At 39.3% G+C, this 27,999-nt stretch overlaps 1 protein-coding gene across 16 annotated transcripts in view; it reads right to left on the bottom strand.

Moving 5' to 3' along the window:
• Positions 1-1,167: 1,167 nt before the first annotated feature.
• The window catches only part of CEP126 (centrosomal protein 126), a 103,171-nt gene continuing 76,339 nt past the window's right edge, over positions 1,168-27,999 (bottom strand). For 9 of the 16 annotated variants that reach the window (XM_045038175.1, XM_045038177.1, XM_045038183.1 and 6 more), the window contains 5 exons: positions 27,786-27,898; positions 25,030-25,105; positions 22,600-22,809; positions 11,420-11,484; positions 1,168-1,521 (listed from right to left, as the gene is read on the bottom strand). In XM_045038175.1, coding sequence (XP_044894110.1) covers positions 1,438-1,521; positions 11,420-11,484; positions 22,600-22,809; positions 25,030-25,105; positions 27,786-27,898 — 548 coding nt within the window. In that variant the 3' untranslated portion in view covers positions 1,168-1,437. Of the gene's footprint in view, positions 1,522-11,419; positions 11,485-17,000; positions 17,407-22,599; positions 22,810-25,029; positions 25,106-25,420; positions 25,936-27,785; positions 27,899-27,999 lie in introns of those variants that run through there. The other 7 variants (XM_006936576.5, XM_045038176.1, XM_019811193.3 and 4 more) reach the window with 7 other exon arrangements.

Raw genomic sequence — 27,999 nt, 5'->3', positions numbered from 1 at the left:
ATGTTGATTTGCCTCTGGGTCCCCGCTTTAATTCCTAAGGCCACCGATGCGAATGGCCACCTCTAACTGTCAGGAGCTCTCTATCCACAAGAGAGGTATGTCCACACAAATAACTACAGTCAGGGAGGCACATAATTTATACCAGCGGTAGTAGAGAGGATTCTTAGGAAGCACTCGAGGAAGTCAACCTCAGCAGTGTTTGAGGGGACTCTGGTGGATGGCAGTGGGACAGGAAAGGCATGCTGAGCCCAGGGTGCGGTGCTGGCTGGGGGAACCGGTGCCCTGAGGGAAAGGTGGCAAACAGGCTGCCAGCTGGGCAGGAGGCCTCAGGGGGCGGAACCTTGCGCACATTCTCTCCAGGGGCCAAGGGCAAAGTTCTGAGGACCTGTAAGACAGGCCTGGTAGGAGAGATTTTCACTCTGGCCATCTCACCATGCTCTACAAATGCCAGGCTGTCAGCCTTACTGGTGTGAGAGGTCAGAAACTCAGCCTGAAGCAATCCAGAAGAGAGCCTGAAGTAGAAAGGTTGACTGAAAATAAAGACATATGCGATTATCATAATTCTATGGAAAAACTTTGATAATCATATGAAGTTTCATGATCATACAAGGGGTTTCTCTGGTTTTCTTGTTTCTTTATTTAAATATTTATTTATTTATTTTCAGAGAGAGAGCGCGTGAGCATGAGTCGGGGGAGGGGCAGAGAGAGAGTGTCAGAGAGAGATCCTTGCCCCTCTTTTGGTTTTCTTAACATCCCTTGGCAACAACTCCAAAGTACAGAGATCCTTCAAAGTCTTAAACAAATAGCTTTACTATATATGTGGGGTATTACTGACTGATCATAAACTTTTTAGGGATGCCTGGGTGGCTTAGTCGGTTAAGCATCTGACTCTTGATTTCAGCTCAGGTCATGATCTCACAGTTGGTGGGTTCAAGCCCCACATCGGCTCTGTGCTGACAGCTTGGAACCTGCTTGGGATTCTCTCTTTTGCTCTCTCTCTCTGCCCCTCCCCCACTCTCTCCCTCAAAATAAATAAATAGACTTAAAAAAATCATCAACTTTTTACACCACTGTACCAAAATTTAATAGAATTTATTAGGAATTTTAGAAAAACAAAGCTTCACAACTACAGCTAATACATAATTTTAATAACAAAATATCCTGTTGTATTTTTAAATATAATGAATTTATTTTCAGAAGCATGCCCATTAAAAACAATGAAGCATTTCCATTCACTAAAAATGTATCAATAAAATACATATTAAACTTGTAGCATAAATGTAAACTAGTCAATTTATCTCCATTACCCATGTTATGATTTACCTTTATTTTATGGTTATAGTATTTTAAATTATTAACAAATGCAGAAATTTAGGATATATTTACAGGAGATTATCAAAAATAATGATTCCATTTAATAGTTACTGTTATTCTTCATCAGTATTTTCTCTGCACTCTGGATCCAACATCAGGAGATAGACTGGTCCTTGGCTGGCTGTTCTGTAACATAATTTCAGAACACTATTTTACTGTAGTATTCATAGGCAGATTCACAGGTGGATCTCCTTACAGATTATGGATGTTAATAACACTCAATTCATAATTCAAATTCTCAAGTGCTCAATATATATCAACCTCAACATAATGAGTACCACTTCACATAAAGCATCATACCAATGATAATAATTCATAATCTTCACCCTTTGCTATTGGAAAAGGTGATTAGCAGGTGCCTTTTATCATAATCTGGTGTGTAAATAGTCACAATTTAGCAATTTTATTTTCTAAGGGAAGCTCCAGCAACTCATATAACACCCTAGGTGTAGTTTAACAACATATATTGGGTTAAAGAAGTTGCTTGAGAGGGCATTAGGTAAAAATTCATTAAATTCATAAATTCATAAAATTTATTAAAAAAAAAGTAAATATTCCAAAATAAAAATTCTGCTTCTAAGAGTCATAGTTTTTACACTGAAAAGCCATGGCTGGTGTCTTCAGGACGCCCTGGGACAAGCCTCTGAGAGGACAGTGTTTGCATGTTGTCTCTATTAGAACGCAAGAGACTTGAAGGCAGGAAAGTGTTTTCCTCTTTCTAGTCCCAGCCCTCACACACAGGCACTGTGTGTCTGACACAGTGAAAACCCAGGCAATATCTGTTCAATGAAGAAAAAGAGGGCACCCAGGGGGCTCAGTTGGTTAAGCGCCGACTTCAGCTCAGGTCATGATCTCACGGTTCGTGAGTCCCAGCTCTGTATCGGGCTCTGTGCTGATGGCTCAGAGCCTGGAGATTGCTTCAGATTCTGTGTCTCCCTCTCTCTCTGCCCCTCCCCTGCTCGTGCTCTCTCTGTCTCAAAAATAAACATTAAAAAAAAATTAAAAAAAGAAAAGGAAAGAAAAAAAGGAGACCAGTATGATAACTTCTATGAAAAGAAAAAAATCAGGCTGCTATAGTTGCCAAAAAGAGGAAGTTCTAAACTTTGACAGGATAAAACTTGGGCTGAATAAGCCTTCCTAGAGGGAATGGCAGTGAAATGAAGCCTGAAAGAATGAGTAGGAGAGAAGTATGTAAGAGGACAAGTCCTGTGAGGCAGGGGATGAGGGGAAGGCAGTGTGGGCCCTGGAAGGACAGGGAGCTCCAGGGAGACCTACCTGTCGCTCAAATGTATATAACTTACAAGCTGGGGAGCAACCAGAGGTGCAGATGGGAAGGTCGTGAATGCAGTTCTCTGGAGTTTCAATTCATCTTTTAGGTGACAGGTAAGTGCTGACACAGGAGAGTGATATGTTCATATTCTTGGTTTACAAAGATTACTCTGGGCTGATGGTATGAAAGATACCCTGGACAGATCACATCTCTTCAGGTGAGACATGACACATTCTTCTTCTTCTTTTTTTTCAAATGTTTTTTATTTATAGAATAAATTTAATGTTTACTCGATGTTTTTATTTATAGAAACCAATTTTTAATTAATTAATTTTTTAAAATTTACATCCAAGTTAGCTGGCATATAGTGCAACAATATTTCAGAAGTTGATTCCTGAATGCCCCTTACCCATTTAGCCCATCCCCCCTCCCACAGCCCCTCCAGTAACCCTGTTTGCTCTCCATATTTACAAGTCTCTTATGTTTTGCATCCCTTCCTGTTTTTATGATTGCTTCCCTTCCCTTATGTTCATCTGTTTTGTATCTTAAAGTCCTCATATGAATTGAGTCATATGATATTTGTCTTTCTTTGACTAATTTTGCTTAGCATAATACCCTCTAGTTCCACCCACGTAGTTGCAAATGGCAAGATTTCATTCTTTTTGATTGCCGAGTAATACTCCATTGTATATATATATCACATCTTCTTTATCCGTTCATCCGTCGATGGACATCTGGGCTCTTTCCATACTTTGGTTATTGTTGATAGTGCTGCTATTAACGTTGGGGTGTGTGTCTCCTTGAAACAGCACACCTGTATCCCTTGGATAAATACCTAGTAGTGCAATTTCTGGGTCATAGGGTAGTTCTATTTTTAATTTTTTGAGGAACCTCCATACTGTTTTCCAGAGTGGCTGTACCAGTTTGCATTCCCACCAGGAGTGCAAAAGAGATCCTCTTTCTCTACATCCTTGCCAACATCTGTTGTTGCCTGAGTTGTTAATGTTAACCATTCTGACAGGTGTGAGGTAGTATCTCATTGTGGTTTTAATTTGTATGTCCCTGATGATGAGTGAAGTTGAACATTTTTTCATGTGTCGGTTGGCCATCTGGATGTCTTCTTTGGAGAAGTGTCTATTCATGTCTTTTGTCCATTTGTTCACTGGATTATTTGTTTTTTGGGTGTTAAGTTTGATCAGTTTTATAGATTTTGGATACTAACCCTTTATATGATATGTCGTTTGCACATATCTTCTCCTATTTCATTGGTTGCCTTTTAGTTTTGCTGATTGTTTCCTTCACTGTGCAAAAGGTTTTTATCTTGATGAGGTCCCAATAGTTCATTTTTGCTTTTGTTTCCCTTGTCTCTGGAGATGTGTTAGGAAGTTGCTCTAGCCAAGGTCAAAGAGGTTTTTGCCTCCTTTCTTCTCTAGAATTTTGATGGCTTTCTGTGTTATGTTTAGGTCTTTCATCCATTTTGAGTTTCTTTTTGTGTATGGTGTAAGAAAGTGGTCCAGGTTCATTCTGAACTTCACCGTTCTGTTTTCTCGACACTATTTGCTGAAGAGATTGTCTATTTTTCATTGGATATTCTTCCCTGCTTTGTCAAAGATTAGTTGGCCATATGTTTGTGGGTCCATTTCTGGGTTCTCTATTCTGTTCCATTTATCTGAGTGTCTGTTTTTGTGCCAATATTATACTGTCTGGATGATTACAGCTTTGTAATACATCTTGAAGTCCAGGATTGTGATGCCTCCAGCTTTGGTTTTCCTTTTCAAGATTGCTTTGGTTAGGGGCGCCTGGGTGGCGCAGTCGGTTAAGCATCCGACTTCAGCCAGGTCACGATCTCGCGGTCCGGGAGTTCGAGCCCCGCGTCAGGCTCTGGGCTGATGGCTCAGAGCCTGGAGCCTGTTTCCGATTCTGTGTCTCCCTCTCTCTCTGCCCCTCCCCCATTCATGCTCTGTCTCTCTCTGTCCCCAAAATAAATAAAAACGTTGGAAAAAAAAATTAAAAAAAAAAAAGATTGCTTTGGCTATTCGGGGTCTTTTCTGTACAAATTTTTTCCATACAAATTTTAGGACTGATTGTTCTAGCTCCGTGAAGAATGCTGGTATTATTTTGATACAGATTGCATTGAATACGTAGATTGCTTTGGGGAGTATCGACATTTTAACAATATTTGTTCTTCCAACCCAGAAGCATGGAATATTTTTCAATTTTTTGTCTTTTTCAATTTCTTTCATAAGCTTTATATAGTTTTCAGTGTGTAGATGTTCACCTCTTTGGTTAGGTTTATTCTTAGGTATTTTATGGTTCTTGCTGCAATTCTAAATGGCATTAATTCCTTGATTTCTCTTTCCGTTGCTTCATTATTGGTGCATAGGAATGCAATTTATTTCTGTGCATTGATTTTATATCTTGTGAGTTTGCTGAATTCATGGATCAGTTGTAGCAGTTTTTTTGTGGTATCTTTTGGGTTTTCCATATAGACTATCATGTCATCTGTGAAGAGTGAAAGTTTGACCTCCTCCTGGCTGATCTGGATGCCTTTTATTCCTTTGTGTTGTCTGATTGCTGAGGCTAGGACTTCCAATACTATGTCGAATAACAGTGGCGAGAGAGGACATCCCTGTCTTGTTCCTGACCTTAGGGGGAAAGTTCTCGGTTTTTCCCTATTGAGGATGATATTAGTGATGTGTCTTTAATATATGACTTTTATGATCTTGAGGTATGATCATTCTACCCTACTTTCTTGAGGGCTTTTATCAAGAAAGGATGTTGTATTTTGTCAAATGCTTTCTCTGCATCTATTGAGAGAATCTTGTGGTTCTTATCCTTTCTTTTATTGATGTATCACGGTGATTGTTTTGCGGATATTGAACCAGCCCTGCATCTCAGGTGTAAATCCCACTTGATTGTGGTGAATAATTCTTTTAATGTATTGTTGAATCTGGTCAGCTAGTATCTTGTTGAGGATTTTTGCATCCATGTTCATCAGGGAAATTCGTCTATAGTTCTCTTTTTTATTGGGGTCTTTGTCCTGTTTTGGAATCAGGGTAATGAAATGCTGGCCTTGAAGAAGGAATGTGGAAGTTTTCCTTCCATTTCTATTTTTTGGAGCAGCTTCAAGAGAATAGGTGTTAACTCTTTCTTAAATGTTTGGTAGAGTTCCCCTGGAATGGCATCCAGCCCTGGACTCTTGTTTTTTGGGAGATTTTGATTACTAATTCGATTCCTCTACTGGCTATGGGCCTGTTCAAATTTTCTTTTTATTCTTGTTTCAATTTTGGTAGTTTACATGTTTCTAGGAGTCTGTCCATTTCTTCCAGATTGCCCATTTTATTAGTGTATAATTGCTAATAATATTCTCTTATTGTTTTTATTTCTGCTGTGTTGGTTGTGACCTCCCCTCTTTCATTTGTGATTTTATTTATTTGGGTCCTTTCCTTTATCTTTTTGATCAAAATGGTTAGGTGTTTATCAATTTTGTCAATTCTTTCAAAGAACCAGCTCCTAGTTTCACTGATCTTTCCTACTGATTTTTTTTTGTTGTTGTTTCGATAGCATTGATTTCTGCTCTAATCTTCACTATTTCCTGTCTTCTGTTGGTTTTGGGTTTTATTTGGTGTTCTTCTTCCAGCTCTTTAAGGTGTAAGGTTAGGTTGTGTATCTGGGACCTTTCCTCCTTCTTTAGGAAAGACTGGATTGCTATACACTTCCCTCTTATGACTGCCTTTGCTGTGTCCCAGAGGTTTTGGTGTTGTCATTTTCATTGGCTTCCATGTACTTTTTGATTTCCTCTTTAACTTCTTGGTTAGCCCATTCATTCCTTAGTAGGATGTTCTTTAGTCTCCAAGTATTTGTTATCTTTCCAAATTTTTTCTTGTGGTTGATTTCGAGTTTCATAGCATTGTGGTCTGAAAATATGCATGGTATGATCCATCTTTTTGTACTTGTTGAGGGCTGATTTGTGTCCCAGTGTCCAGATATTCTAGATATCTTCCTCGTGCACTGGAGAAGAATGTGTATTCTGCTGCTTTAGGATGAAATGTTCTGTATATGTTTGTTAAATCCATCTGGTCCAGTGTATCATTCAAAGCAATTGTTTCCTTGTTGATTTTCTATTTAGATAACCTGTCCATTGCTCTAAGTGGGGTGTTGAAGTACCCTACTATTATGGTATTATTATCAATGAGTTTCTTTATGTTTATGATTGATTTATATGTTTGGGTGTCCCACGTTTGCAGCATAAATGTTTACAAGTGTTAGATCTTTTTGGTGGATAGACTCCTTAGTTATGATATAAAGCCCTTCTTCATCTCTTGTTACAGTCTTTATTTTAAAATCTAGATTGTCTGATATAACTATGGCTACTCCAGCTTTCTTTGGCGACCATTACCATAATAGATGGTTCTCCACCCCTTTACTTTCAATCTGAAGGTGTCTTTAGGTCTAAAATAGGTCTCTTATAAATAGCATATAGACGGATCTTGTTTTCTTATCCATTCTGTTACTCTATGTCTTTTGATTGGAGTGTTTAGTCCATTGACATTTAGAGTGAGTACTGAAAGGTATGAATTTATTGCCATTATGTTACTTGTAGAGTTGGAGTTTATGGTGGTGCTGTCTGGTCCTTTCAGTATTTGTTGCTTTGGGTTTTGTTTTGTTTTTTTTCTGTCTTTTCTCCCTTCAGAGAGTCCCCCTTAAAATTTCTTGCAGGGCTGGTTTAGTGGTCATGAACCTGCTCTAATTTTTGTTTGCCTGGGAAACTTTGTATCTCTCCTTGTATTTTGAATGAAAGCCTTGCTGGATAAAAATTTCTTGGCTGCATATTTTTCCTATTCAGCACATTGAATATATCTTGCCACTCCTTTCTGGCCTGCCAAGTTTCTGTGGATAGGTGTGCTGCAAACCTGATATGTCTTCCCTTGTAGGTTAAGGACTTTTTTCCCCTTGCCGCTTTCATGATTGTTTCCTTGCCTGAGTATTTTGTGAATATGATTATGATATGCCTTGTTGATGACTGGTTTTTGTTGAATCTAATGGGAATTCTCTGTGCTTCTTGGATTTTGATGTCTGCGTCTTTCCCTAGGTTAAGAAACTTTTTCACTATGGTTTGCTCCCATAAACCTTCTACCCCTTTTTCTCTCTTTTTATCTTCTGGGACCCCTATGGTTCTGATGATATTCCTTTTCAATCAGTCACTGAGTTCTCTGATTCTTATATCATGCTCTTTTTTTTGCTTTGGTCTCCCTCTTTTTTTTCTGCTTCATTATTCTCCATAAGTCTGTCCTCTATATCGCTGATTCACTGCTCTGCTTCATCCATCCTTGCCGCCTGAAACATGATAAATTCTTAAACAAAGGCACTAACAGTAGGAATGAAGATAGTGGATGGATTTGAGGTGTATTATCAGGAGGACATATTGCCTGTGGGCATGGGAGAAGGAGAAGCCTGGATGAGATACACATTTCTGTCTGGGAAGTCTGGAAGATGGTGTCATCAACTGAAGTAAGAATTAAAAGAGGTAGAAGAGTTTTGGGGGGAAACTTGGGAAACTGAATCTTGGCTCTGCCACTGAATATTTGTGAGACTTGAGAAAATTCCTTGATGTCCTTCGTTTAGAATATTAAACAAGATAACGTGTGTGAAATAATTTGGGACAGTACTTTTCAGTGGTAGGAATCCCTAAGTGTGCTTCCATTCTTGTTTCTAAATATATCTCAACAAAATTTGGGTGCCATTAAAGAGTATTAATTGACATTTAGCATTCACCAAGGGGCTTTGCAAGAAAACAGTGGTATTTTATGGGGCATAAAATCTTGCTTCAGAATATTAAAAACGTTTCCAGTTCAAATACATCACCTCATTTTATTGTAGCCTGAAAAAGGTACATCATATATTTAAAAACCAGGTATACAAAAATCATAAAGTCTCAACCAATATTTTCAAGTATGTAGTATGTGCTAGTTTCTACGAAGTAGACAGGTAAATGGAAAAACAGCCTCAAGAATATAGTTCCAAAGAAGATCACTCATGTAAAAAGACAACTCACAAAAATACCTATGGAGTAGAAGTATAAAACCAGTGGTACTACAGTAATTAAGTTCAGAGGAGAATGTGGTCATCATAAGCTGGATTGGTCATGGAGAGATTCATGGGGGAAGTGACATTAAGTTGGTGCTTAGCTAGGTTGGATTAGGAAGGTAGAGCAAAAGTACAGCTGGTGCAGTTTGGAGCTGGGTGAACATGAACAAACTGAGAAAAACATGACAGCATACAGAGTACTGCAGACTTGAAGGACAACGCATTAAATTTGTTTGGCTGGAAGGAAGATTCATAGTGTAAAAAGAGAGGTAGGTGGGACTATGAATTGTTACAAATTGTTATGATTCCTATTATTTACAAGGAAGTTATGCTTTGCATGTGCATTTCACTTAAGTAGTTTCAGGAATGTTACCTTTTTCTGAAACGATGCAACCCTTTTTTTTGAGACCATGTAAATGGATAAGATGATCACAATAGTGGCACTAATGATAATGCAACCCAATGGTGTCTAGCATGTGTTGTGTTATAGGCACTGTTCTAAATACTTTACACTGGTTCTTCTCTCTAGAAGCCCTCACAGGTACACTAGAGGATAGATGCCAGTACCATTAAGATGATTATGACTAATCAGTGAAGGGATACAGGAAGGGATGGACCAAATTTTGTTCCTCTGAAATCTTACAACAGCACTTGCTCTGAGTGGTGGAAGCTGACTGCCTGCCACCTGAGAGATCCTGCTCAAAATTATTTCTTTTGCTCATGTTACAAGTGTCTAAAATCCCACTTTTAGAAATTCACTATACTTCTTCCCAGAAATTGTTTTTAAATGATTTAAATGGTTTTATGTCTTTTAAAATAATTTTTAGAAGTGAGGGGCACCTGGGTGGCTCAGTCAGTTAAGCCTCTGACTTTGGCTCAGGTCATGATCTCATGGTTCATGAGTTTGAGCCCCACATTGGGCTCTGTGCTGATAGCTCAGAGCCTGGAGCCTGCTTCAGATTCTATGTCTCCCTCTCTCTGCCCTTCCCATGCTTGTGCTCTCTCTCTCCTTCTCAAAGAATAAACATTAAAATTTTTCAAAAAATAATTTTTAAAAATGAAAAATTATCTTTTAAAATTCAAGCCAAGTATCTCAACAGGAGTGAATATGCCAGTCCATTTCTTTTCCTAAGAGGAAAAACTCAAAGCAACACCACCAAACACTGTGGGAGAAGGAAACACAAGGAGTGACAGAATGGGGGGAAACACAAAAAACAGTAATAAAACACACATGTGGGGGGTGCAGCGTGGTGGATTAATATATAAACTTCACTCTTGTGAATTTTCCAGAGAGATATATAATTTTTGAGAATTATAGAAATTATGGAAGAAAATAGATCAGGAGTCAAAGTGACAGTTGCCAAAAGACTCCTGTACAATAGTCACTGCATCAACAAATGCCACACCAAAAAGGCCGTTTCTGAGAACCATTTGCAGAGACGGAAATAAGAAGCTTCATGAAGGCAGGGGCAGCCTCTTTCTTCTTCTTTACTACCACACTCAGGACACAGCAAAAATCTAAAATGTGGGCAGGAAATGTGTAACTTTGTTTATGTAAGAGCAAATAATAAGAAATGAAGTATACTTGTGTCGTCGTACTTTTTCCTGTCAAGATTACAGAACTGAGGGCATGTGATGAAAAACAGTTGAGCAAGCATCCAATGAATTCTCTAAGAAAACATTTTTTTTTTTAGAAAAAATTTTAATGTTTATTTTTGAGAGAGAAAGAGACAGAGTGTGAATGGTGGAGGGGTAGACAGAAGGGAGACACAGAATCTGAAGCAGGCTCCAGGCTCTGAGCTGTCAGCAGAGGGCTCGATGTGGGACTCGAACCCACGAACTGGGAGATCATGACCTGAACCAAAGTTGGATGCTTAACAGACTGAGCCGCCCAGGCGCCCCTCTAACAATGCATTTCTTTGTCGAACACCTAAGTTGAGGATAGTAAGAGTCCAGGTGCCTCACATAGTCTTAATTCATATTATGGTAATTTGTATACACTATCCATGTGTGTTCTTTCTCCCTGTTAGACTGAAAATTCCTTAATGCACTAAATTGCCACTTATATGTGTATCTTTACCAGAATCCAGTGTCAAGGCAAAAAACAAAAACAAAATTCCAAATAATGATGTCTAGTAAAAGGGAGATGGGCAAGGGTGGGATCATTACCATGGTAAGATAACCAACAATTTTCCGGTTAGGCTACATACCCATATACTACATATCAGTAGTGCAATGATATCAGTTTCTGTTCCCATGGATGATGAAATACTCTGGATGGAAAAAACTTTATATTTTGATTTTTTTTAATTTTTAAAAAATGTTTATTCATTTTTGAGAGAGACAGAAAGAGAGTAAGTGCAAGTAGGAGAAGGCAGAGAGAGGGAGACACAGAATCCAAAGCAGGCTCCAGAGCTCTACGTGGGGCTAGACCTCTTGAAATCATGACCTGAGCTGAAGTCGGATGCCTAAGTGATTGAGCCACCCAGGCGTCCTATATATTTTGATTGTTTTAAATGAAAGGATATTTGCTGATTCTAACAAAATGTCTCATCATTGAAAGTTGACTGAGAGAAAAACTCCCTAAAAGCCAATATCAAGAAAAATTAATTTCAATACAGGATTCTTACACACAAAATCATGACATTTCCTAAAATAAGAAAAATAAAAGCTTCTTAAAGTACTTACCAGAAATGGTATTATTCGTAAGGTATTTTTGATGGATGGATTTTTGCAAATGGTTTCTTGTACATCTGAAATAATTATACCATGACACAAAAATAATTCAGTTATGTATTCTGACAGAGAAGAATCAAATGTTAAGTTCTGGTGTCAAATACTCAACGTGGGGAACAGACTTTCTTCTTTGGTCACCAGAAACAGTCTTTAGCCTTATATTAGGTTAGGAAATAGAAGTAATTTGATGACAAACAATTACATAAAATTAATGTTGATAAAAAGAAATTCCTAATACTTTGGCTATTCTATAACAATCTTCCTTCAAATGCTGGGTTTTCTTGTCTTTTTTTTCTTCCTTTTTAAAAAATACAGTACTTTTATTACTTTTTAAAGTTTATTTATTTATTTTGAGAGAGCGAGAGAGAGCAATCAAGAGAGAGTGAGCCAGGGCATGAACGAGGGAGGGGCAGAGAGAGAGAGAGAGAGAGAGAGAGAGAGAGAGAGAGAGAGAGAATATCCCAAGCAGGCTCAGTGCTGTCAGTGCAGAGCTTGATGTGGGGCTGGAACCCATGAACCATGAGATCATGGCCTAAGCTGAAGTCGACACTCAACTGACTGAGCCACCCAGGTGCCCCTCTTCTTTTGTAAAACAAAAGGTAAATTTGATTCTTTGAGTATCTCAGGAAAGAAGAGATGTATATTTAGCTATTAAGGCATAAAAGTTGATTAATTCGTCAACTCTTGCCTTTTCAGTGCTTAAGCTTTGGTCCATATAAAAGCAAGGGTCTGGGCAAAAGAAAAAAAAAAACACCTTCAAGCAGAATCCTTTATGTGAAGCATTTAAGTATGTCGAAGTATCTAATAGGAAAAAACCCTCTAAAAAAACTGACCTGAGTTTTTTACTCTTGATCTTCATAATTGGACATCTTACAGCCTTAGTTATATATTGCTTCTGGGGTTGTAGCTCCCTGCTTTTTATTAATATATTATTATTAAAGTTTATTTATTTTTGAGAGAGAGAGAGGGAGAACTTGTGCATGAGCAGGGGAGATGCAGAGAGAGAGGGAGAGAGAGAATCCCAAGCAGGCTCCACACTGTCAGCGTGGAGCCCAATGTGGGGCTCAATCCCATGAACCTCGAGATCATGACCTGAGCCAAAACCAAGAGTTGCCCACCAGGCACTCTTATTAATATTTTATTCTTAAATTTTAATTTTTAAATTAACACAAAAAACATATAGAGCATATATACATATTGCAATTAATTATAATGAAGCTAATGTCTATGTAATGACTTAGACTGAGAAATGTGCACATTATCACTATTTTAGGAACTTCCCGGAGCTCCCATCTCCATGCCTCTCTGGGGATTGCACTCCCTTTCCTTGCCCACAGAGGTGACCGATTACATGGGCTTTGTGTCTGCATAATTATAGCACATGAGTATACATGCATATCATATTGCTTGTTTTACCTGTTTCTGAACTTCAAGTAAGTAAAACTGACCTGATTTTTGTTCTGAATTTTTATTATTTTTTAAATTTAAATTTTGATTCATTTACAGTGCAATGTAGTTTCCTGGGGTAGAATTCAATGATTCATCACTTACATATAGCACCCAGTGCTCATCACAAGTGCCCTCCTTAATACTCATCACCTATCTAGCCCATCCCCCACCCACCTCCCCTCCATCAGCCCTCAGTTTGTTCTCCATATTTAAGGGTCTCTGGTGATTTGTTTCCCTCTCTTCTCTCCCCTCCACCTTCCCATATGTTCATGTTTTGTTTCTTAAATTCCACATACGACTGAAATCATATGCTGTTTATCTTTCTCTGATTGACTTATTTCACTTAGCATAATACATTCTAGTTCCATCCACATCATTGCAAATGGCAAGAGTTAATTCTCTTTGATTCCATTGAATATATACACCCATCTTCTTTACTCATTCATCAGTTGATGGACACTTGGGCTCTCTCCATAGTTTGGTTATTGTAGATAATGCTGCTATGAACATCAGGGTGCATGTACACCTTCAAATCTATATTTTTGTATCCTTTGGGTGAATACCTAATAGTGCAATTGCTGGATTGTAGGGTAGTTTTATTTTTAGTTTCTTGAGGAATCGTCATACTGTTTTTCACAGTGGCCACACCAGTTTGCATTCCCACCAGCGGTGCAAGAGTGTTTCCCTTTCTCCGCATCCTTGCCAACATGTGTTGTTTCTTGTGTTGTTAATTTAGGCATTCTGACCGGTGTGAGATGGTATCTCATTATGGTTTTGATTTGTATTTCCTTGATGATGAGTGATGTTGAATATTATTTCATGTCTGTTAGCTATCTGGATGTCCCCTTTGAAAAATGTCTATTCATGTCTTCTGCCCATTTCTTAACTAGGTTGTTAGTTTTTTGGGTGTTGAGTTTGAGAAATTCTTCATAGATTTTGGATACTAACACTTTATCAGATACCTCATTTGCAAGTATCTTCTCTCATCCTGTAGGGTGCCTTTTGGTTTTGCTAATTGTTTCCTTCGCTGTGTGGAAGTTTTTCTCTTGATGAAGTCCCAATAGTTCATGTTTGCTTTTGTTTCCCCTGCCTTCAGCAATGTTGTCTAGTGAGAAGGTGCCCCAGCTGAGGTCAAAGAGGTTGCTGCCTGTGTCCTTCTCTAGGATTTTGATGGTTTCCTGCCTTACATTTAGGGCTTTCATCCATTTTGAATTTATTTTTGTATATGATGTAAGAAAGTGGTCCAGTTCATTCTGCATGTTGCTGTCCAGTTTTCCCAACACTATTTGCTGAAAATATTGTCTATTTTTCACTGGATATTCTTTCCTGCTTTGTCAAAGATGAGTTGACCATATAGTTGTGGGTCCATTTCTGGGTTTTCTCTTCTGTTCCACTGATTTATGTGTCTGTTTTTATGCCAGTACCATACTGTCTTGATGACTACAGCTTTGTAATACAGCTTGAAATCAGGAATCGTGATGCCTCCAGCTTTTCTTTTTCAGGATTGCTTTGGCTATCCAGGATCTTTTGTGGTTCCATATGAATTTTAGGATTGTGAGTTCTAGCTCTGCAAAAAATACTGGTGGTATTTTAATGGGAACTGCATTAAATACACAGATTGCTTTGGGTAGTATAGACATTTTAACAATGCTTGTTCTTCCAATCCATTCGCATGAAATGCGTTTCCATTTCTTTGTGTCCACTTCAATTTCTTTCATATGCTTTCTATAGTTTTCAGAGTGTAGATCTTTTACTTCTGTTGTTATCTAATGTTTTATTTTTATTAAATTTTTTTTAATGTCTATTTATTTTTGAGACACAAAGACATAGCATGAGCGGGGGAGGGGCAGAGAGAGAGGGAGACACAGAATCCGAAGCAGGCTCCAGGCGCTGAGCTGTCAGCACAGAGACCGTGTGGGGCTTGAACCCATGAACAGTGAGATCATGACCTTAGCCGAAGATGGATGCTTAACTGACTGAACCACGGACACTTAACCGACTGAGCCACCCAGGCGCCTCTATATCTTCTACTGCTTTAGTTAGGTTTATTTGTAGGTACCTTATTGTTTTTGGTGCAATTGCAAATGGGATCAATTCCTTGATTACTTTTTCTGCTGCTTCATTATTGGTGAGAAATGCAAGAGATTTCTGCACACTGATTTTATATCCTGTGACTTTGCTGAACTTATATGTTAATTCTAGCACCTTTTTGGTGGAGTCTCTTGGATTTTCCACACAGAGTATCATGTCATCTGCAAATAGTGAGTTTGACTTTTTCCATGCTGATTAGCATGCTTTTTCTTTTTGTTGTCAGATTGCTGAGGGTAAGACTTCCAGTACTATGTTAAATAGTAATGGTGAGAGTGGACATCCTTGTCTTATTCCTGACCATAGGGGAAAGGCTCTCAGTTTTATCCCATTAAGGAGATTAGCTGTGGGTCTTTTGTATATGGCTTTTATGATCTTGAGGTCCACCTATCCCTCCTTTTTGAGGATTTTTATCAGGAATGGATGCTGTATTTTGTCAAATGCTCTTTCTGCAACTATTGATGGGATCATATGGTTCTTATCCTTTCTTTTATTATAGTCATGTATCACATTGATTGATTTGCAAATATTGAACCAGTGCTGTAGCCAAGGAATAAATTCCACTTGCTCATGGTGAATAATTCTTTTAATGTACTGACTTTGGTTTGCTAATATATTGTTGAGAACTTTTGCATTCATGTTCATCAGGGATACTGGCCTGTAATTCTTTTTAGTGAGGTCCTTGGTTTTGGAATCCCCAAGGCAATGCTGACTTCACAGAATGAGTTTCAAAGTTTTCCTTTTCAATTTCTTTGCTGGTTATGGGTCTGTTCAAATTTTGTATTTCTTCCTGTTTCAGTTTTGATAGTTTGTGAATTTCTAGGAATTTGTCCATTTCTTCCTGATTGCTCAGTTGGTTGGCATATAAATTTTCGTAGTATTCTCTTATGATTGTATTTCTGTGGTGTTGGTGGTCATCTCTCCTCTTTCGTGATTTTATCTATTTGGATCCTTTCTCTTTTCTTTTTGATAAGTCTGGCTAGTGGTTTACCAATTTTGTTAATTCTTTCAAAGAACCAGCTCTTAGTTTCATTGATCTGTTGTTCTACTGTTTTTTGTTTGTTTGTGTGTCATTTATTTCTGCTCTAATCTTTATTAGTTCCCTTTTTCTGCTGGCTTTTGGCTTTATTTGCCATTCCTTTTCTATCTCCTTTAGGTGTAAGTTTAGGTTGTATATTTTGGGCCTTTCTAGCTTCTTGAGATAGGCCTGGATTGCAATATACTTCCCTCTTAGGACTGCCTTTGCTACATCACAAAGGTTTTGGACTGTTGTGTTTTCATTTTCATTTTCTTCCATGTATTTTTTAAATTTCTTCTTTAATTTCCTGGTTAACCCATTCATTCTTTAGTGGGATGTTCTTTAACCTCCATGTGTTTGAGGGCTTTCCAACCTTTTTCTTGTGGTTGACTTCAAGTTTCACATTGTTGTGATCTGAAAATATGTATGGTAAAATCGCCATCTTTTTGTACTTGTTGAGGGCTGATTTGTCAACCAGTGTGTGATCTGTTCTGGAGAATGTTCCATGTGCCCTCGAAAAGAATGTATATTCTGCTGTTTTACGATGAAATGTTCTGAATATATTTGTTAAGTCCTCTTGTCCAGGGTGTCATTCAAAGCCATTGTTTCCTTGTTGAGTTTCTGCTTAGATGATCTGTCCATTGCTGTGAGTGGGGTATTAAAGCCTCCTACTTTATTAATGGTTTTTTTTTAAAGCTTTATTTCCGAGGTGCTGACCTCTGAAATGTCACACTTGGCACACTGTTGTTTATAAAAACCTAGTGGTATTGAAACCCTCTCCTTTTTCCCCCATCAATGGTTCTGGGGAACATTTTCTTGTCCAGTCCCCAGAACATGTTTTCATTCTTTCTCTCTAGCTGCTTTTGGGGGGAAGTGCTTTCCTGCAAAACTCGAGGTGCTGCTCTCTCCCCCTTTCTCCTCTCGGCAAAAACGACTCCCCCCCCTCCCCGAGGTACCCCGGCTCTTCTCGCCCCCCAGTTCACCTCTCAGCACCATGCACCTGCTGCGTTCTCTCCCTCAAACTATGCAGATCATTGTGTGAATCCTCAGATCGATTTCCTAGGTGTTCACAATGGTTTGATGTTGATCTAGCCGAGTTTGAGGGACAAGTCCAGGGTCCCCTCACTCATCTGTCATCTTAACTCCTCCTGACTTGTTGCTCTTGTGCTGTGATTTGCCTTATTTTGCCCCAAATTATATTGTTTAGAATCATCTATGATGATGTGTGTAGCTGCAGTTTGTTCATTTTCCTTGCTGAACAGCGGCACATGGATATTCCACATTTAGGTGTTTTCAGTTTGGGGCTTCCAAAAACAATGATGATCTCTGTATACTTCTGCATGTCTCCTGATGCACACGTGCAGGCTTCCTTGAGGGCATGTATCTGGAAGGGAAATTACTGGCTTGTAGGGTCTGTTCATGTTCAACCTATCTGATGATGGCAGGACATTTCCTCAAGAGATTGCACCCACTCACACCCCAAAGGCACTGCGGGAGGGGCTCCCACTGCTGCACACCATTACCAATGCCTGGCATCCCCCACTGTTAAACCTGTGTCTTTCTGAGGAATATGTAACTGTATTCCATTGCTTTAAAAAAAAAGTATTTATTTTGAGAGAGATGGGAGAGAGGTGGGGAGGGGCAGAGAGAGAGAGAGAGAGAGAGAGAGAGCGAGCGAACCTCTCTATGCTCCATGCCCAGCACAGAGTCCAACATACGACCCTGGGATCGTGACCTGAGTGGAAATCAAGAGCTGGAGGCTCAACCCCAACTGAGCCACCCAGGCACCCCTATTTATATACTGTGAATATGAGTCCTTCTTCTTCTTTATTTTAAAGTTTATTCATTTATTTTGACAGAGACAGAGACAGTGTGAGTTGGGGAGGGGGAGAGAGGGAAAGAGCGAATCCCAAGCAGGCTCCACACTGACAGCACAGAGCCCAACTGACTGAGCCACCCAGGTGCCCCAATATGAGTCCTTCTTGTATGTGTTCTAAATATTCTGGGGCGCCTGGGTGGCGCAGTCGGTTAAGCGTCCGACTTCAGCCAGGTCACGATCTCGCGGTCCGTGAGTTCGAGCCCCACGTCAGGCTCTGGGCTGATGGCTCAGAGCCTGGAGCCTGCTTCCGATGCTGTGTCTCCCTTTCTCTCTGCCCCTCCCCCGTTCATGCTCTGTCTCTCTCTGTCCCAAAAATAAATAAACGTTGAAAAAAAAAATAAATATTCTCTCACATCATGCCTTTTTCCTTGTTTTAATCATGTTTTGATACAAAGACAAGTTTATAATTTTGATATAGTCAAATTCATTATTTTTATCCTCTTTGGATCATGTTCCATGTGCTCTAAGAAATATTTCCTTACCCTGAGGTTAGAAAATATTTTTATATAATCTCTCAGAAGCTTTATATATTTTATTTCATATTTAATCTTTAATCACAGTAATTTGGCACTAAATTTTACATATGATATTTGATAGGAGTTCACTTTAATCTCTACCTGGTATCCCTTTTTTCCAATATGGAGCGATAGCTTGTCTGAACATGACCCCAGCAGTTGTGGCTTTTCTGTTGGTGTGCTGCCTGGGACCCCAGGACAGGCACTGACACCTTGTGAGGGCGGCATGTAGCATCCAGCTGCCTGGGACTCTCCTCCAGCAGAAAGAGGCTGCAGCATGTGTACCTGCCTCCCTTCCCCCCTAGAACCTTTAATACGTTAGTCACAGCCACTTAAAGCATCTGCACGAGAGTTCCAGTGTGTGAGTCACCTCTGGGTCTGTGTCTGCTGCCTGCTTTGTCCCTTGACAGTGAGCGTCTTTCCTCACTTTTTTGGTGTTTGTTAATTTTTGACTGAATGCTAAACTTTATGTTTACAATGGTGGTTAGTGAGGCAAATAGGACTTATGCCAGGAAATGGGGATGCCTATTCTGCTAGGCAACTGGGGTGCGTGTGTGGTTAATCACCAGGAATTGAGTTTTTGGTTCTGTTTTTGTTTTTGAGAGAGACAGAAAGGGCACAAGTGAGCGAGGGCAGAGACAGAAAGAGAGAATCCCAGGAAGGGCACAGGGAGAGAGAGTGAGGGAGAAAGAGAGAAAGAAGTGGGGCTTGAGCTCATCCAATGCAGAGCTTGAACTCATGAACTGTAAGATCATGAACTGAGCCAAAGTCAGATGCTTAATGATGCAGCTACTCAGGAGCCCGAGACTTTTTTTTTTTTTTTTTTTTTTTTTTTTTTTTTTTAAGTAGGCTCTGCACCTAACATGGGGCTTCAACTCTGACCTGAGATCAAAAGTCCCCTGCTCCACTGAGCCAGCAGGTGCCCCTGGGTTTGGGCTTTGTTGTTTGTGCCTTTAGTCCCTCATTGGTTTACATCCCTCTGGTGTTGTTCTATGTTTCTGCAGGGTCATGGAGGTTTTTTCTTCAATGTTCCTACTCCACTCTTAGTGTCTGGCCTCCCTGTGTGCCTGCACAACCCAGCCAGGCTCTCTGTAGGCTCCTGCCTCTCCTCTGGCAGAGTTCTAGTGCTTGCTACTTTGCTCTTTTTGGTCTCATCGTGGGGGAGCAGGGAAGTTTTCTGTCCTCACAGTTGTCAACTTTGCTTTGTATCTCTGACAAGTTTTGTGCCAGAGAATTTTGTGACCCTCATGCAATAGTGGGAGACTTCTGCTGACCTTGGGGGAAAGTTCTGTTTTTCCCCATTGAGGATGATATTAGCTGTGGGTCTTTCATATATGGGCTTTATAAGCTTGAGGTATGATCCTTCCATCCCTATATTCTTGAGGGTTTTTATCAAGAAAGTATTTTGTATTTTGGGGGTGCCTGGGTGGCTCAGTTGGTTGAGTGTCCGACTTCGGCTCAGGTCATGATCTCACATTCTGTGAGTTTGAGCCCCGCGTCGGGCTCTGTGATGACAGCTCAGAGCCTGGAGCCTGCTTCAGATTCTGTGTCTCCCTCTCTCTCTGCCCCTCCCCGACTCATGCTCTGTCTCTCTCTCAGAAATAAACACTAAAATGTTTTTAAAAAGAAAGGATGCTGTATTTTGTCAAATGCTTTCTCTTCATCTATTGAGAGAATCTTGTGCTTCTTATTCTTTCTTTTATTAATGTCATTTATCACCATGATTGATTTGTGGACATTGAACCAGCTCTGCATCACAGGAATAAATCCCACTTGATTGTGATGAATAATTCTTTAAATGTATTATTGGATCTGGTTTGCTAGTATCTTGAGAATTTTTGCATCCATGGTCATCAGGGAAATCGGTCTGTAGCTCTCCTTTTTAGTGGGGTCTTTGTTTTGGAATCAGGGTAATGAAGTGCTGGCCTTGCAGAATGAGTTTGGAAATTTTCCTTCCATTTCTATTTTTTGGAACAGCTTCAAGAGAATAGGTGTTAACTCTTCTTTAAATGTTTGGTAGAATTCCCCTGGAAAGCCATCCAGCCTAGGACTCTTGTTTTTTGGGAGATTTTTGATTACTAATTCAATTTCTTTGCTGGTTATGAGTCTGTTCAAATTTTCTATTTCTTCCTGTTTTAGTTTTGGTAGTTGATATGTTTCCAGAAATTTGTCCATTTCTTACAGATTGCCTAATTTGTTGGCATATCATTGCTCATAATATTCTCTTATTAATGTTTGTATTTCTTTTTTTTTTTTTTTAAGTTTTTTTTTTTTTCAACATTTATTTATTTTTGGGACAGAGACAGAGCACAAACGAGGGAGGGGCAGAGAGAGAGGGAGACACAGAATCGGAAACAGGCTCCAGGCTCTGAGCCATCAGCCCAGAGCCTGACGCGGGGCTCGAACTCACAGACCGCGAGATCGTGACCTGGCTGAAGTCGGACGCTTAACCGACTGCGCCACCCAGGCGCCCCTAATGTTTGTATTTCTGCTGTGTTGGTTGTGATCTCCCCTCTTTCATTTGTGATTTTATTTATTTGAGTCTTTTCCTTTTTCTTTTTGATCAAAATGGTTAGGTGTTTATCAATTTTGTTAATTCTTTCAAAGAACCAGCTCCTGATTTCATTGATCTGTTTTTCTGTTTTTATGATTTCAATATCATTGGATTTTGCTCTAATCTTTATTATTTCCCTTTTTCTGCTGGTGTTGGGCATTGTCTGCTCTTCTTTGTCTAGCTGTTTTAGGTGTAAGGTTAGGTTGTGTATCTGCGACCTTTCTTCCTTCTTTAGGAAGGCCTGGGTTGCTGTATACTTCCCTGTTATGACAGCCTTTGCTGTGTCCCAGAGGTTTGGGACTGTTGTGGTTTCATTTTCATTGGCTTCTATGTACTTTTTAATTTCCTTTTTAATTTCTTGGTTAATCCCTGAATTAAAACTTTGGTCATCATGATCTTTTTAATGTAATTTAATGTTTTCTATTTTGTCTCATAATAAGACACTGAAACCAATTTGCCTGTGGTTAGAATTTGTTTGGTACATATTTTCTATCTTCTTTATTTTCAGCTTTAAGAGTTCCGATTAAGAGTTCCCTTATTGGGTGCCTGGGTGGCTCAGTCGGTTGAGCATCCAACCCTTGACTTTGCCTCAGGCCATGATCTCATCATTTGTGGGATCAAGCCCCGAGTTGGGCTCCACACTGACAGTGCAGAGCCTCCTTGAGATTTTCTCTCTCTCTCTCTTTCTCTGCCCCACGTGCACACGTTCTCTCTCTCAAAATAAATAAATAAACTTAAAAAAAAAAGAGTTCACTTATTGTGATGAGCACTGAGTAATGTATACAATGGTCGAATTAGTACATTGTACATCTGGAACTAATATAACACTGTATGTAACTATATATGAATGGAAAAAAGTTAATCTGCACCAAATTCCTTAAGAAGAATCCCAACGCAACTTAACACCATTTATGTTCTCCCAACTTATGCATTACTTTTAAAAGGCATTTTAAAAGATGTTTATTTATTTTGAGACAGAGAGCAAGCACATGAGTAGGAGAGGGGCAGGGAGAAAGTGAGAGAGAGATTCCCGATGTGGGGCTCGATCTCACGAACCGTGAAATCATGACCAGAGCCAAAACAGAGTGGGACACTTAACTGACTGAGCCACACAGGTGCTCCCTTTAGTAGGCATTCTAATAGTAATGTTTTTTTCTTTGAAACACACACTACTTTATTACATTTAGTATTTTATCCAATGTTTTTTCAAATTTACACTCTCAGACTGTCCATCTGAAATTACTTTTGGTCTGCTAAAGTGCATTCTTTAGCATTTCCTTTAGTATGAGGCTGCTATTAACAAAACATAGGGCAAGGGCTACAACCTACGCAGACACACACACAGACACAGAGAGGTGAACAAAGCCTGCCTGTTTTCCGCCCTCACTGGCTCAGTGCTGAAGTTCAAGATGTACATGCTTTTCCACCTGTGTGTGTGTGTGTGTGTGTGTGTGTATCTGTGGGGTGTAGCTCTTTGGGAGGCCCAACTTTATGGAGGGAGGATTTTCTGTGAGACTACCCATATTGAGGATTCTTATTTCTAATTATTAAGTTAAAATAAATTTTAAATTACAATTATCTAAGTACGAAGTGTAACATTTCTCACAAAAGGTGATCTTCCACACTTACAGGACAGCCTCTCATTGAGACGACTCAGGGACTGTAGGATCTTCTGTTCATCAGCTGACAGTGCACAGATGTTGAACGGCGGGGTCTTATTTGAAGTCAGATTTGGTTTCTGTAGCTGCTTGCTATTTATGACAGTGAGAATTTCATCCTCAGGCACTGAAGCTTTCACTAGGTTTTCAGCCATCAAAAACTCAGAAGTACTATCTGAAACTACAGAAACTTTACATTAATTACTCTTCGATCCTTTTTTCTCTTTGGGATTTTCTCTTACACCTACTTAACGGACATGTGCTTGTATGTATTCACTTCACAAAAAGAAACCCTGTAAATCTGTTACTTCGCATTTTATTTATCAAGATTATTCGTATCTAGCATGTTCCCATCCCTAATTAAAACACAGAAAGTCAAAGTGATGGCGAGGCAATAAACATTCCTGGCACGTTATCTGAGCTAAAGGAAAAATGCAGCATGTTTAGATTGATTATTCCTGTGTTGTGTTTTTGTTATTCATTGTTAGTACAAAGAGATGATGAAGTAGATTCTTTTTTTTTTTTTTTTTTTTTTTTGAGCGTGAGAAAGAGAAACAGAGGGTACACACCTGGGAGGGGTAAGGGCAGAGAGACAGGGAGAGAGAATCCCAAGCAGGCTCCGAGCTGTCAGTGCAGAGACCGACATGGGGCTCAAACTCAGGAACTGTGAGATCATGACCTAAGCTGAAACCAAGAGACCTACACTTAACTCACTGAGCCACCCAGGCACTTCTAGATTGTCTTTATAATAACAATTAAGATACAAAAGAGTAAAAGAGAAGGAAAGTAAGGAAAAGTTAGAAAGTGAGCTAATGAGCTGAACTGAACTGACAGCTTAGAAAAAAGACCCAATCAGATCGAAGAACTTAACTTATCAAAGAAGCATCAGAGTCTTGAGAGAAGGGAGAGATAACTCAAGAAATTAGTTTGTTGCTTTTACAAGAATCAATTTGCAGTTTTCTATTACATCATATGTTTAAACAAAATCAAAGGTAACTAAAGAATTTAATTTAATGAATCACACCATTAAAGCAATCTGGAGGAGAAAGAAAGAAACACTTCTGAATTTCTGTATGGGAAAGGTTCTTTGATCTTAAAAGTAATGGAAAAATCACTAAGAAAAGACTAAAACATGTTTATTTAAAGGCCAGTCTTCCCTAATAGACTTTAAATTTTTGAAGGGCAAGACTTTTATATATTTTGTTCATTATAGTGTATCCAATCTTTACTTATATGCAGGAAATTAGCTGTCATCTGCTGAATGAAAAATGCAAAGGAAGACTTCTATATGTAAACATATAAGTGGAATAAAAAGCAAATAATAAAGTGGTAAAAACATTTGCAACTAATATGAAGAAAAGAACTCCTGACATTTAAGGAATTTGCAGGAATCACTAAGGAAATACCCGAGCTCCGGTACCTACAGGAAATAAGAGTATGAAGGACCAAATCACCACAAGTTAACACACATACAAAACAATGAAGCATGTTATTAATAAAAGGAATACAAATCAACAATAAAACACAATTTCTTTGCCTATCATGTAAACAAATCATAGAAATAATTGCACCTCAAGTTGGTTCACATCCCAGAAAAGTTTTAAATGATGTTTTTCAGGAAAGTATTTTAGGGATATATATGTACAGCTATAACAATGCTTATTCCCTCTGATCCAGTATTCATGTAATACAGAGTTTCACTCAACAAGTATTTATTGGATGTCAATGACATGGCAAATAGTGTAATTTTAATTCTGGGAATCTCCATCTCATGGAAATGGTTGAAAAGTGAGGAAAAAGCTTCATGTAGAAAGATGTCCAATACATCATCGTCATCAACATCATCATTATTATTATTAATTACTATTATTATTCTTTCTTTTTTTTTAAAGAAAGGCAACTGCCACTTGCAGTGCCTCATGTGGATGTGTCTGGAGTCTTGGAAGCTAGACTACCCTACGTTTTCCTACAAATGGACCTTGAGAGCTAGTTTGGAGGTTCTAGCAGGGGAGCGCAGCTAATCGTATACCCTTGATGGAAGCACGGTCCTCCTCTATAGGGGAATGTCGTCCTCTTCGACCCAGCGCTCAGCTTTGGAAGGGACGCAGATGGACCGGTGAGGGAGGAAGGGGACACCCGCCTAGCCAGCCAGATCAGCCAAATCAACCCTGGTGATCGATGGGGTGACAGAGGTCGCAGCCAGATCGTCCTCACATCCATCCAATACATTATTATTTAGAATAAAAAACCTGGCAACAGCCTGAATGTGCAGGGCAAGGGGGGCTCAGCCCCCACATGGTGGTTCACCGCTCAGGTATGTGTGCACTTAGGAAAATACACGTAACAAAATATGAAATCATGGGGAACAAAGCTCAGAGAGAAATTTTAAACCGAAACATACCTTCTTCAACATCAGAAGTACCCCTTGTTGTTTGTTTTGGCTCCCTTGAACTTAGCTGGACACTTTGTCCAAAATTCTATAAAAATATAACATGAAATCAGAACATAATTCCATATTAAATATTCATTATTATACATTAAACAAACCCGTATTCACTCTATATGTTTTTGGTTATCACTGCTCATGTAACCTGTGGGTTTTTTTTTTTTTTTTTATCAGAAATCAAGAATTACTAGAATAAGTCCTTTCTAGGGTACCTGAATATTAAAAAATATATATTTTATGTCAATTTTGAAAAAATTTCAGGTTGCTGTGTTGTCGTGGATGCTTGGAAGAAGGAAGTAAGGTGCTGCCTAAAGGAACAGCAAACATTTCCCTTGAGGCTTCTAACCTCCGTTTGTCGTTGCAAGGTGGGGGCGGCCGCAGGTGACTGATGTCTGGGACAGGTGTCCGGCTCGGAACAGCCAAGCGGGAGCTCTCACAGCACTGGCCGCTGGTGCACCGCTCGGCTCTCCGGCCCAGAAGGACCCCAAAATGCCCTGCAGTGGGCAGGGACTGCCTCTCACACAGGACAGGGCCTGGCTGCCACTCCCCACCCCTGGCCTGTGCTCGGCCGGATCCAAACAGCCGCTGGTGCAGGTTTGCGCAAGAGCCCTCCTTTCATGGCCTGGGCGGCCTCGCCTGGCCTCCACCGCAGATGGGAGGCTCACTGGACTGACCCAGTCCAGGCACCAAGTGGCATCTCTGCCTTTTCTAGCTTTCACTGGTCTCTTTCAGGTGCTTTCCATGTGGAAGTGGTGGGCTGGGCAGATCCAGTTGGATAAAGCACGTTTCCCAGTACATGGTGACTGGTTGTGGGGGCATGGTGGACACTCCTGGGTGACTGAACCCCTGTGTAGTAGGATCCTTAGTTAGAAAGCAAAACAAAACAAAAAAAAATCAAAACAAAACAAAAGGGATGAGAAAGTTAAACTTCAAAACTTGATTTTGATTCACCTATTCTAACGCTAAGACTCTGGAAGATGTTTAAACAGCCGTGTGAATGGAAGATGTGTGTAAAGATGGGAGTGAGGCTTCTGGAAAGAAAAGCAAAAACAGACTCTAAAAACAGTAAGACCGAGTGCAGAGGGAGAACACATGGGACAGAATAAGACCCAGAAAAATAAAAAAGAATTTGGAGAGGGCACTAATCACAAGCACTTAAAACTTTGTTTGTTTTTTGGTTAGAACAAGTACATATTGCTTTAGAATTTAAAATATATTAATAAAAATAAAGAAAAAATTGTTCACTTGACAGATTTTGAGATGTTTGATGTGAACAATGTGGACGTTAAAAAGGAAGGACTTAGGAGGCATAATTGTATTTGTAATCAGTAAGTTATGTCTGTGAGTGAGCACTATGTTATGAAGCAGTAAGAGTATGTCGGTAGTGGGGCAGCTTTATTCACACGATACATACAACTACATGACTTTCGTCTTGCCATTAAGAATATTTTGTGGTTTTCTTCATATTAAAAATCTTATCCATATAAAAAATTAATAGTTCTTATGATACACAAACAATAGAATCCTCAACTCATAACTCGGATATAAATTCTTCATAAGGCAATCTATTCTAGTTCTATTAAAAAATCAAAAGAAGTGGTATTTAAAGTAGAAATTCCAAGTGAAATGCGATTTACTCACCCATCTAGATGTTTTAATATTTTAAATTCAATCCTTGGATCAGTAAGACCTCTAGACCTCTGTTTACTTTGCTCTCACAGAATCACCTCCACTAATTTTAAAATTACTGTTATTAACCTTTTGACTTTTACTGAAGATCTCTATCTCAAACAGCCATATGAAACTCCTTATTCATTCATTGTTGACTGTTTATAGGAATAGATCTGTTATGAACTCAACATGCCCTACAGAAAAGCCTCAGTGGGAAGTGTCTTTTAATGTACTGAACCCCCAACAGCATCATTATCAATAATTCCTGAGAACTGTACACCTCCCTCATCCTATTTTCCTTTTGCCATGTCTTCCAGGAAGCCCAGATCCAAAGAGGATATTTAAACACACGAAACTAGATTAGTCTTCATGATTAACATACATACTTCCTCTATCCAGGGCTCTAACTTACTTTTCTTTTTTAACGTATATTTAAAAACTTTGTTGTAAATAAACATGTTGGTAATCCAGAGGTGACTATAAATAACAAAATAAAAGAGTAATGGTGATTTGTTGGGGCACCTGGGTGGCTCAGTCGGTTGAGCGTCTGACTTCAGCTCAGGTCATGAGCTTGCTGTCCGTGAGTTCGAGCCCGCGTCGGGCTCTGTGCTGACAGCTCAGAGCCTGGAGCCTGTTTCAGATTCTGTGTCTCCCTCTCTCTCTGCCCCTCCCCCACTCACGCTCTGTCTCTCTCTCTCTCTTTGCCCCTCCCCTACTCACGCTCTGTCTCTCTCTGTCAATAATAAACAAACACTAAAAAAAAGAGAAACAATTAAAAAAAAAAGAATAATGGTGATTTGTTAAAGTTGGTTTAAAAGCTTCATTAGGAATTGATCATATAGGCAAATTAGAGTATAGCAAATAAGTCTAGTACAGTAAGTTCCTAGAATAGATTCCCAGGCTGTCTCATAATGACTTTGGCTATACTTATATTTACGTAGTGGTCCACAGTTTATAGCAAAAGCACAGTCCTTTGAGAACATTGTTTTCCAAGCAATTTTTCACCACAGAATTGAGATTTTTACTAATTCTGTACTCACATTCATTTGCTCATTGTACTTCTGTCCCACAGATCCAGAATTTTGTCTTTTCTGTTCTAAAAGACGCCTCTGCTTATTTTCAACAATTCGTTTTCTTCTTAAAACAGTAGAATCTTAAAACAAATGCCAGCAAAATGTCAAAATTTACGAGTACATAGTATATATGCACATGTCTGAGTTACCTTCAAACATCACAGAAAACCTCAAGTTTCAT

This window comes from Felis catus, chromosome D1, assembly GCF_018350175.1.
Source record: "Felis catus isolate Fca126 chromosome D1, F.catus_Fca126_mat1.0, whole genome shotgun sequence".
Taxonomy (NCBI): Eukaryota; Metazoa; Chordata; class Mammalia; order Carnivora; family Felidae; genus Felis; species Felis catus.
The sequence above is the reverse complement of the archived record's forward strand: the minus strand, read 5'-3'. Positions and strand labels throughout refer to the sequence as shown.